Source organism: Bos javanicus, chromosome 1 (genome assembly GCF_032452875.1).
Source record: "Bos javanicus breed banteng chromosome 1, ARS-OSU_banteng_1.0, whole genome shotgun sequence".
Classification (NCBI taxonomy): Eukaryota; Metazoa; Chordata; class Mammalia; order Artiodactyla; family Bovidae; genus Bos; species Bos javanicus.
The window spans coordinates 70,304,440-70,316,902 of record NC_083868.1 but is presented as its reverse complement, the minus strand read 5'-3'; the positions used below and the strand labels follow the sequence as shown (position 1 = coordinate 70,316,902).

Here is a 12,463-nt window from a genome sequence, read left to right as displayed (position 1 = left end):
TCTTCAGGCACTGTCTATCAGATCTAGACCCTTAAATCTATTTCCCACTTCCACTGTATAATCATAAGGGATTTGACTATGCCAAAGCCTTTGACTGTGTGGATCACAATAAACTGTGGAAAATTCTGAAAGAGATGGCAATACCAGACCACCTGACCTGCCTCTTGAGAAACCTGTATGCAGGTCAGGAAGCAACAGTTAGAACTGGACATGGAATAACAGACTGGTTCCAAACAGGAAAAGGAGTACGTCAAGGCTGTATATTGTCACCCTGCTTATTTAACTTATATGCAGAGTACATCATGAGAAACACTGGGCTGGATGAAGCACAAGCTGGAATCCAGATTGCTGGGAGAAATACCAATAACCACAGATAAGCAGATGACACCACCCTTATGACAGAAAGTGAAGAAGAACTAAAGAGCTTGTGATGAAAGTGAAAGAGGAGAGTGAAAAGTTGGCTTAAAGCTCAACATTCAGAAAACTGAGATCATGGCATCCAGTCTCATCACTTCATGGCAAATAGATGGGGAAACAGTGGAAACTGGCTGACTTTATTTTTGGGGGCTCCAAAATCACTGCAGATGGTGATTGCATCCATGAAATTAAAAGACGCTTACTGCTTGGCAGAAAAGTTATGACCAACCTAGACAGCATATTAAAAAGCAGAGAGAGAAGGCAGCAGTGGCGGCAGTGACAACGGCAGCTCTGGAGGCTGCAGTCCCGGTCCTGGCTTTGGCCCCAGCCCCACCATGGTGATGCTTGCTGAGCTGCTGGTGCTCCTGGCCACCCTCCTGGCCACGGCCTCGGGCTACTTCATCAGCATTGATGCACATGTAGAGGAGTGCTTCTTCGAGTGGGTCACCTTGGGCACCAAGATGGGCCTCATCTTCGAGGTGGCCGAGGACGGCTTCCTGGACATCAACATGGAGATTACAGGACCTGATAATAAAGGAATTTATAAAGGGGACCGGGAGTCCAGTGGGAAATACACATTTGCTGCTCACATGGATGGAACATATAAGTTTTGTTTTAGCAATAGGATGTATACCATGACTCCAAAGATAGTGATGTTCACCATTGATATTGGGGAAGTCCCCAAAGGACAAGACATGGAAACAGAAGCTCACCAGAACAAGCTAGAAGAAATGATTAATGAGCTCACAGTGGTGATGACAGCTGTGAAGCATGAACAGGAATACATGGAAGTTCAAGAGAGAATACACAGAGCAATCAATGACAACACAAACAGCAGAGTGGTCCTTTGGTCCTTCTTTGAAGCTCTTGTTCTAGTTGCCATGACACTGGGACAAATCTACTACCTGAAGAGATTCTTCGAAGTCCGGAGGGTTGTTTAAAAGCCTTTTCCCCATAATCCCAAATTCATAATTCACTGTTTACCAAACATCTTGGTCATAATAATGTCATTAGTTTCTATGTTTTTATTTTCTGAACTGTATCTTCACAGCTTGTTTCTTTGTGATTAATAGATATTGGGGGAAAACACTTTTTTAGGAAAGCTATAGTGAAAATTTGACATTTGATTGGCATAAATTCATATTTGAATTCTGCCTCCATTATACAGGCCCTCCCAAAGCTCAAACACTGTAAGCCAGATATAGGTGTAGAGTCCTTAGGTTTCTTTCCTTTTATTTTCATTATAAAATACAGTTTGTTCAGGATAGTACTTTACTAAAATGACTCTCTTCTTGGGATCCCTTATCCTGCAGTTCAGGTCACTAGAAAGATTCATTTTGTTGAGAAACAACAATCTGAATCTTGACACTTTCTATCCAGCTTGATGGTAGAGCTCTGTGACTAGAGTATGTGACCAGGTTGGTACTTTTATACTTTGTCTATCTTATTTTTGCTTTAAAGATATGACTTAAACCAACAACCTTTACCCACCCCTCCAAAGTTTCACTTTGAACCTTAGAAGTCAATCACCTCCACTTAAAATTGTTGACACAAGCAGCTAATAACCATTTTTTGGTTTCTGCCTAACCTTGTAAGAAGTCTATTAAAGCCAATTCTCTTGGGAGTTTTAGCAAATGGTAGCTCTTTTTCTTTCTATGATGGCGCATCTACCTTTTCTACTCTTGGCATGTAGGAGGTATGCATTCATGTAACTGGAAAAATCTGGATTTCTGATGCCAAAGGGTTAAAGCCTCTTGGATTTCTTTGCAGTGATATACAGCCACTATTTTACTTTTGATCAGTGGCATTTTGGCCACTGTTTAATTAGGGTACTGAATATCACTGTCAGTACTAGGGTTTTTGTTTTTCTTGGGTCTTTCTTTTTTGGCACATGTGAATTTTGTTTTGTGTAGAACGAAACGACTTTCTTTTGGTCTCTGATGATGGGTTTAAAAATCAAGGAGCATCTGGTTTTATTGTGGGGATGATCCAGGATTATGTTGTGACTGATGTATATTGGTTACTTGTACATTTTTTTTTTTTTTGGATCTTTACAAGGGGAAAACTACAAGTAACGAGTTTTGTATAATTAAATTTGTTACAGGTTTTCATGTTCAGGGTACACAATTTTTCAACCTTGGGTGAAAATACTAGCAACAGTTTAAGGTAACTGAGTTTTACCTGAGGACAACTGTTGCATGCCAATTTGTGTGCGTGTGTGTGTGTGCAAAAACTTCAAAATTGAGTTAAAAGATGTAAATTTAAAATTGGTTGTGTATCTGATCTGCCCCAGGTTCAGTAAATAAACAGTTCTTTTTAAAAACAAACAAACAAAAAAACACATTAAAAAGATTACACACCATGACCAAGTGGGCTTTATCCCAGGGATGCAAGGATTCTTCAATATCCACAAATCAGTGTAATACACCACATTAACAAATTGAAAAATAAAAGTCATATGATTATCTCAATAGATGCAGAGAAAGCCTTTGATAAAATTCAACATCCATTTATGATAAAAAACACTCCAGAAAGCAGGAATAGAAGGAACATACCTCAACATAATAAAAGCTATATATGACAAACCCACAGCAAACATTATCCTCAATGGTGAAAAATTGAAAGCATTTCCTCTAAAGTCAGGAACAAGACCAGGGTGCCCACTCTCACCACTACTATTCAATATAGTTTTGGAAGTTTTGGCCACAGCAATCAGAGCAGAAAAAGAAATAAAAGGAATCCAAATTGGAAAAGAAGAAGTAAAACTCTCACTGTTTGCAGATGACATGATCCTCTACATAGAAAACCCTAAAGACTCCACCAGAAAACTACTAGAGCTAATCAATGAATATAGTAAAGTTGCAGGATATGAAATCAACACACAGAAATCCCTTGCATTCCTATACACTAATAATGAGAAAATAGAATGAGAAATTAAGGAAACAATTCCATTCACCATTGCAACGAAAAGAATAAAATACTTAGGGATATATATACATAAAGAAACTAAAGACCTATATCTAGAAAACTATAAAACACTGATGAAAGAAATCAAAAAGGACACTAATAGATGGAGAAATATACCATATTCATGGATCAGAAGAATCAATTGAGTGAAAATGAGTATACTACCCAAGGCAATCTATAGATTCAATGCAATCCCTATCAAGTTACCAACGGTATTTTTCACAGAGCTAGAACAAATAATTTCACAATTTGTATGGAAATACAAAAAACCTTGGATAGCCAAAGCAATCTTAAGAAGAATGGAACTGGAGGAATCAACCTGCCTAACTTCAGGCTCCACTACAAAGCCACAGTCATCAATACAGTACGGTACTGGCACAAAGACAGAAATATAGATCAATGGAACAAAATAGAAAGCCCAGAGATAAACCCACGCACCTAAGGACACCTTATCTTTGACAAAGGAGGCGAGGATATACAATGGAGAAAAAACAATCTCTTTAACAAGTGGTGCTGGGAAAACTGGTCAACCACTTGTAAAAGAATGAAACTAAACACTTTCTAACACCATTAGATCAGATCAGATCAGATCAGTCGCTCAAACGTGTCTGACTCTTTGTGACCCCATGAATTACAGTACACCAGGCTTCCCTGTCCATCACCAACTCCTGGAGTTCACAGAGACTCATGTCCATCGAGTCAGTGATGTCATCCAGCCATCTCATCCCCTCTCGTCCCCTTCTCCTCTTGCCGCCAATCCCTCCCAGCATCAGTCTTTTCCAATGAGTCAACTCTTCGCACGAGGTGGCCAAAGTACTGGAGTTTCAGCTTTAGCATCATTCCTTCCAAAGAAATCCCAGGGCTGATCTCCTTCAGAATGGACTGGTTGGATCTCCTTGCAGTCCAAGGGACTCTCAAGAGTCTTCTCCAACACCACAGTTCAAAAGCATCAATTCTTCAGCGCTCAGCCTTCTTTACAGTCCAACTCTCACATCCATACATGACCACAGGAAAAACCATAGCCTTGACTAGACGGACTTTTCTTGGCAAAGTAACGTCTCTGCTTTTGAATATGCTATCTAGATTGGTCATAACTTTCCTTCCAAGGAGTAAGCATCTTTTAATTTCATGGCTGCAGTCACCATCTGCCGTGTTTTTGGAGCCCAGAAAAAGAAAGTCTGCCACTGTTTCCACTGTTTCCCCATTTATTTCCCATGAAGTGATGGGACCGGATGCCATGATCTTCGTTTTCTGAATGTTGAGCTTTAAGCCAACTTTTTCACTCTGCTCTTTCACTTTCATCAAGAGGCTTTTGAGTTCCTCTTCACTTTCTGCCATAAGGGTGGTGTCATCTGCATACCTGAGGTTATTGATATTTCTCCCGGCAATCTTGATTCCAGCTTGTGTTTCTTCCAGTCCAGCGTTTCTCATGATGTACTCTGCATAGAAGTTAAATAAACAGGGTGAAAATATACAGCCTTGATGTACTCCTTTTCCTATTTGGAACCAGTCTGTTGTTCCATGTCCAGTTCAGACTGTTGCTTCCTGACCTGCATATAGGTTTCTCAAGAGGCAGATCAGGTGGTCTGGTATTCCCATCTCTTTCAGAATTTTCCACGGTTTATTGTGATCCACACAGTCAAAGGTTTTGTCATAGTCAATAAAGCAGAAATAGATGTTTTTCTGGAACTCTCTTGCTTTTTCAATGATCCAGCGGATGTTGGCAATTTGATCTCTGGTTCCTCTGCCTTTTCTAAAACCAGCTTGAACATCTGGAAGTTCACAGTTCACATATTGCTGAAGCCTGGCTTGGAGAATTTTGAGCATTACTTTACTAGCGTGTGAGATGAGTGCAATTGTGCAGTAGTTTGAGCATTCTTTGGCATTGCCTTTCTTTGGGACTGGAAAGAAAACTGACCTTTTCCACTCCTGTGGCCACTGCTGAGTTTTCCAAATTTGCTGACATATTGAGTGCAGCACTTTCACAACATCATTTTTCAGGATTTGGAATAGCTCAACTGGAATTCCATCACCTCCGCTAGCTTTGTTCGTAGTGATGCTTTCTAAGGCCCACTTGACTTCACATTCCAGGATGTCTGGCCCTAGGTGAGTGATCACACCATCATGATTATCTGGGTCATGAAGATCTTTTTGTACAATTCTTCTGTGTATTCTTGCCATCTCTTCTTAATATCTTCTGCTTCTGTTAGGTCCATACCATTTCTGTCCTTTATCGAGCCCATCTTTGCATGAAATGTTCCCTTGGTATCTCTGATTTTCTTGAAGAGATCTCTAGTCTTTCCCATTCTGTTGTTTTCCTCTATTTCTTTGCATTGATTGCTGAAGAAGGCTTTCTTATCTCTTCTTGCTGTTCTTTGAAACTCTGCATTCAGATGTTTATATCTTTCCTTTTCTCCTTTGCTTTTCACTTCTCTTCACAGCTATTTGTAAGCCCTCCCCAGACAGCCATTTTGCTTTTTTGCATTTCTTTTCCATGGGGATGGTCTTGATCCCTGTCTCCTGTACAATGTCATGAACCTCATTCCATAGTTCATCAGGCACTCTATCTATCAGATCTAGGCTCTTAAATTTATTTCTCACTTCCACTGTATAATCATAAGGGTTTTGATTTAGGTCATACCTGAATGGTCTAGGGGTTTTCCCTACTTTCTTCAATTTAAGTCTGAATTTGGCAATAAGGAGTTCATGGTCTGAGCCACAGTCAGCTCCTGGACTTGTTTTTGCTGACTGTATAGAGCTTCTTCACCTTTGGCTGCAAAGAATATAATCAATCTGATTTCGGTGTTGACCATCTGGTGATGTCCATGTGTAGAGTCTTCTCTTGTGTATTTGGAAGAGTGTGTTTGTTATGACCAGTGCATTTTCTTGGCAAAACTCTATTAGTCTTTGCCCGGCTTCATTCCGTATTCTAAGGCCATATTTGCCTGTTACTCCAGGTGTTTCTTGACTTCCTACTTTTGCATTCCAGTCCCCTATAATGAAAAGGACATCTTTTTTGGGTGTTAGTTCTAAAAGGTCTTGTAGGTCTTCATAGAACCGTTCAACTTCAGCTTCTTCAGCGTTACTGTTTGGGGCATAGACTTGGATTACTGTGATATTGAATGACTTGCCTTGGAAACGAACAGAGATCATTCTGTTGTTTTTGAGATTATATCCAAGTACTGCATTTCGGACTCTTTTGTTGACCATGATGGCTACTCCATTTCTTCTGAGGGATTCCTGCCCGCAGTAGTAGATATAATGGTCATCTGAGTTAAATTCACCCATTCCAGTCCATTTTAGTTCGCTGATTCCTAGAATGTCGACATTCACTCTTGCCATCTCTTGTTTGACCAATTCCAATTTGCCTTGATTCATGGACCTGACATTCCAGGTTCCTATGCAATATTGCTCTTTACAGCATTGGACCTTGCTTCTATCACCAGTCACATCCACAGCTGGGTATTGTTTTTGCTTTGGCTCCATCCCTTCATTCTTTCTGGAGTTATTTCTCCACTGATCTCCAGTAGCATATTGGGCACCTACTGACCTGGGGAGTTCCTCTTTCAGTATCCTATCATTTTGTCTTTTCATACTGTTCATGGGTTTCTCAAGGCAAGAATACTGAAGTGGTTTGCCATTCCCTTCTCCAGTGGACCACATTCTGTCAGATCTCTCCACCATGACCCGCCCATCTTGGGTTGTCCCACGGGCATGGCTTAGTTTCATTGAGTTAGACAAGACTGTGGTCCTAGTGTGATTAGATTGACTAGTTTTCTGTGAGTATGGTTTCAGTGTGTTTGCCCTCTGATGCCTTCTTGCAACACCTACGGTCTTACTTGGTTTTCTCTTACCTTGGGCGTGGGGTATCTCCTCACTGCCGCCCTTCCTGACCTTCAACGTGGGATAGCTCCTCTAGGCTCTCCTGCGCCCGCGCAGCCACGGCTCCTTGTACGTGGGGTTGGTCCTCCCGGCCACTGCCCCTGGCCTCGGGCATGGGGTTGCTCCTCCCGGCCACACAAAAATAAACTCAAAATGGATTAAAGATCTAAACATAAGACCAGAAACTATAAAACACTCTCCGACATACATCACAGCAGGATCCTCTATGACCCACCTCCCAGAATATTGGAAATAAAAGCAAAAATAAACAAATGGGATCTAATTAAAATTAAAAAGCTTCTGCACAACAAAAGAAACTATAAACAAGGTGAAAAGACAGCCTTCAGAATGGGAGAAAATAATAGCAAATGAAGCAACTGACAAACAACTAATCTCAAAAATATACAAGCAACTCCTACAGCTCAATTCCAGAAAAATAAACGACCCAATCAAAAAATGGGCCAAAGAACTAAATATACATTTCTCCAAAGAAGACATACAGATGGCTAACAAACACATGAAAAGATGCTCAACATCACTCATTATCAGAGAAATGCAAATCAAAACCACAATGAGGTACCATTTCATGCCAGTCAGAATGGCTGCGGTCCAAAAGTCTACAAGCAATAAATGCTGGAGAGGATGTGGAGAAAAGGGAACCCTCTTAACACTGTTGGTGGGAATGCAAACTAGTACAGCCACTATGGAGAACAGTGTGGAGATTCCTTAAAAAACTGGAAATAGAACTGCCTTATGATCCAGCAATCCCACTGCTGGGTATACACACCGAGGAAACCAGAATTGAAAGAGGCACGTGTACCCCAATGTTCATCGCAGCACTGTTTATAATAGCCAGGACATGGAAGCAACCTAGATGTCCATCAGCAGATGAATGGATAAGAAAGCTGTGGTACATATACAAAATTGAGTATTACTCAGCCATTAAAAAGAATACATTTGAATCAGTTCTAATGAGGTGGATGAAACTGGAGCCTATTATACAGAGTGAAGTAAGCCAGAAAGAAAAACACCAATACAGTATACTAACGCATATATATGGAATTTAGAAAGATGGTAACGACAACCCTGTATGCGAGACAGCAGAAGAGACACAGATGTATAAAACAGTCTTTTGGACTCTGTGGCGGGGGGGAGGGGGGGATGATTTGGGAGAATGGCATTAAAACATGTATAATATCATATAAAAAATGAATCACCAGTCCAGGTTCGAATGAGGATACAGGAAGCTTAGGGCTGGTGTACTGGGATGACCCAGAGGGATGGTATTGGAGCGGGGGGAGGAGGGAGGGGGATTCAGGATTGGGGAACACATGTACACCCGTGGTAGATGCATGTTGATGTATGGCAAAACCAATACAATATTGTAAAGTAAAATAAAAGATAAATAAAATGATTTAAGAAAAAAAAATAAAAAGCAGAGACATTACTTTGTCAACAAAGTTCCGTGTAGTCAAGACTATGGTTTTTCCAGTAGTCATGTATGGATGTGAGAGTTGGACTATCAAGAAAGCTGAGTGCAGAAGAATTGATGCTTTTGAACTGTGGTGTTGGAGAAGACTCTTGAGAGTCCCTTGGACTGCAAGGAGATCTAACCAATCCATCCTAAAGGAAATCAGTCCTGGGTGTTCATTGGAAGGACTGATGTTGAAGCTGAAACTCCAATATTTTGGCCACCTGATGCGAAGAGCTGACTCATTTGAAAAGACCCTGATGCTGGGAAAGATTGAAGGCAGGAGGAGAAGGGGACAACAGAGGATGAGATGATTAGATGCCATCACCGACTCAATGGACATGAGTTTGGGTAAACTCCAGGAGTTGGTGATGGACAGAGAGGCCTGACATGCTGCAATTCATGGGGTCGCAAAGAGTCGGACACGACTGAGCAACTGAACTGAACTGAACTGAATGGTCTAGTGGTTTTCCCTACTTCAATTTAAGTCTGAATTTAGCAATAAGGAGTTCATGATCTGAGCCACAGTCAGCTCCCAGTCTTATTTTTGCTGACTGTATAGAGCTTCTCCACCTTTGGCTGCAAAGAATATAATCAATCTGATTTTGGTGTTGACTATCTAGTGGTATCCATGTGTAGAATCTTCTCTTGTGTTGTTGGAAGAGGGTGTTTGCTATGACCAGTGCGTTCTCTTGGCAAAGTGCTATTAGCCTTTGCCCTGCTCCATTGTGTCCTCCAAGGCCAAATTTGCCTGTTAACTCCTGGTGTTTCTTGACTTCCTGCTTTTGCATTCCAGTCCCCTATAATGAAAAGGATATCTTTTTTGGGTGTTAGTTCTAAAAGGTCTTGTAGGTCTTCATAGAACCATTCAACTTCATCTTCTTCAGCGTTACTGGTTGGGGCATAGACTTGGATTGCTATGATATTGAATGGTTTGCCTTGGAAACAAACAGAGATCATTCTGTCGTTTTTGAGATTGCATCCAAGTACTGCATTTTGGACTTTTTTGTTGACTATGAGGGCTATTCCTTTTCTCTAAGGGATTCTTGCCCACAGTAGTAGATATGATGGTCATCTGAGTTAAATTCACCCATTCCAGTCCATTTTAGTTAGCTGACACTTGCCGTCTTGTTTGACCAATTCCAATTTGCCTTGATTCATGGACCTAACATTCCAGGTTCCTATGCAATATTGTTCTTTACAGCATTGGACCTTGCTTCCATCACCAGTCACATCCACAGCTGGGTGTTGTTTTTGCCTTGGCTCCGTCTCTTCATTCTTTCTGGAGTTATTTCTCTTCTGATCTCCAGTAGCATGTTGGGCACCTCCCAACCTGGGGAATTCATCTTTCAGTGATCTATCTTTTTGTCTTTTCATACTGTTCATGGGGTTCTCAAGGCAAGAATATTGAAGTGGTTTGCCATTCCCTTCTCCAGTGGACCACATTCTGTCCTCTGATTATATAATCTGCTTGGAGATCCTTTGTCTTTACACTGGAAGCTCTTGAGTACAAGGATGCTTCTTTTTCATTTCAGTATTTCTGGGGTTTATTCCAGTGCCTGGTAAAAAGCAGGGACTCACAAACATTTACTGAATAAATGAGTTTAACCACTTGGGAACTGTGCCATCTTAGCATATCTCTTAACCTTCCCCCGGAGTCTAAGATTTTATCTGTACAAGAAGGTAATGATACCTCCTCCCTAGAGCTCTTATGAGAATTAAGTGAGATAATGTGCATTAATGCATTATCATAGCACCTGGCTGATGGAAAGCAATCAATAATTATTTTTAGGAGAAAAGATTTAAGAAGTTATCTGTTCCAGCCTCCTACTTTCATTAAGCCAATCTCCTCATGCTGCAAGATCTAGATACTATTTTAGATTAAATGAAGAAGATAATAACCAGGTGCATCTCTTTGGGGATACACACTAGATTGGGTTTCAAAGAACAATCCTCTCAAGGGCAAGTTCTCCAGAGCACACTCTGCTTAAGCCACATCTAGGTAGATAATCAGGTTTTATATATGCAATATTCCTTTCATATGTAAACCAAGTCAAATACTCCTTTTACCCTGACTCTCATGAAACAGTAAACACTCCAGACTTCCACAACTCTTTATTACTTTATTTTATTTTTGGCCATGCCATGCAGCTTGTTGGGCTTCTTCCCTGGTGGCTCAGATGGTAAAGCGTCTGCCTGCAGTGCGGGAGACCCGGGTTTGATCCCTGGGTTGGGAAGATCCCCTGGATAAGGAAATGGCAACCCACTCCAGTACTCTTGCCTGGAAAATTCTGTGGACTGAGGAGCCTCGTAGGCTGGCTACAGTCCATGGGGTCACAAAGAGTTGGACACGACTGAGTGACTTCACTCACTCATGCAGCTTGTGGGATCTTAGTTCCCTGACCAGGGATCAAACTTGGGCCTTCAGTAGTGACAGCACAGAGCCCTAACCACTGGACAGCCAGGGAATATCCATACTTCCACTACTTTGAAAAAATATAATTTATTTATGGCTGTGCTGGGTCTTCCTTGCTGCCCACAGGCGTCCTCTAGTTGCAGTGTGTGGGCTTCTCATTGCAGTGGCTTCTCTTGTTGCAGAGCACAGGCTCTAGATTCATGGGCTTCAGTAGTTGCAACATACAGACTCAGTAGTTATGGTGCACAGGCTTTGTTGTCCTGCAGCATATGGAATCGTCCCAGCCCAGAGGTCAAACCTGTGTCCCCTACGTTGACAGTTGGATTCTTTACTACTAAGCCAGCATGGAAGCCCTCTGCTACTTATTAAATCAGGAAGGAAAAATGAAACAGAGTCAATGGTCCCAGACTATGTTCCAAAGATAAGATGTTATTCCTAAACTCTCACCCATCAATCCTTTTTACTTCCCATCCTTAAGATAATATCCATTTGCCTTTATAATTGGGCAAGAGTGAATAGGCATAGCAGAGAGGAAGAGAGTAGGTTGGATAGACTGCCAACTGTCTGTGCGTTGTAAGTTGCTTCAGTCGTGTCTGACTCTTTGCGACCCCATGAACTATAGCACACCAGGCTCCTCTGTCCACGGGATTCTCCAGGCAAGAATACTGGAGTGGGTTGCCATTTCCTTCTACAGTGGATCTTCCCAACCCAGGGATCAAACCTGCGTCTCCTATGTCTCCTGCATTGGCAGGCAGGTTCTTTACCGCTAGCACCACCCGGGAAACCAGTTGTTTCATTGTAATGACTGTAGAATGAAATCAATATATCATGTTAGTATCTTTTTCACACTTAAATTTGCCCTTGAAATAAGGGTGGAAGCTGTAGAAGGTCTTAACATCTGGACAGATGAGCCTCCCCAAGTTTTACTTAGAACCAGAAGTTTGCCTTTTTAAAGGTAAACCAAAGAAAGTTGCCCAAACCTAGAGTGCAGAGGAGCCATCCTCAGGGCGCAAGTCTTTGGACAGGTTGGACTGTCCAAAGTCAATCCAGTTCAACACATAATTAGTGCCTATTTTGGGCTAGGCACTGTGATAAGGGCTGGGGAGACATGTATTAATAAGACATGATGTCTGCCCTAATGTAGCTCCCAGGCTGGGGCCCCCTTCCTAAATGATGTCCAGGTCTATCAGTGGATGTGCCAATTGGGGATGACAGATATGCCATCTCCCCTCCTATGCCTACACTCATGCCCATTCAGCCCAATGCAGTCTCAGAATCGTTCTCAAGATAGCACATCTGACTGACCACCT

General features: G+C 41.6%; 1 protein-coding gene across 1 annotated transcript; it reads left to right on the top strand.

Annotated features, from left to right (window-relative positions):
• The first annotated feature begins 737 nt into the window (after nucleotides 1-737).
• Nucleotides 738-2,058, top strand: LOC133244197 (transmembrane emp24 domain-containing protein 2-like). Its single transcript, XM_061411019.1, has one exon. It carries the CDS (start codon nucleotides 753-755, stop codon nucleotides 1,356-1,358), a length of 606 nt encoding a protein of 201 aa, XP_061267003.1. The 5' UTR covers nucleotides 738-752; the 3' UTR covers nucleotides 1,359-2,058.
• The last annotated feature ends 10,405 nt before the right edge of the window (nucleotides 2,059-12,463 follow it).

Excerpts from the sequence above, each read along its gene's own strand:
- LOC133244197 (XM_061411019.1), top strand. The coding sequence starts at position 753 with ATGGTGATGCTTGCTGAGCTGCTGGTGCTCCTGGCCACCCTCCTGGCC.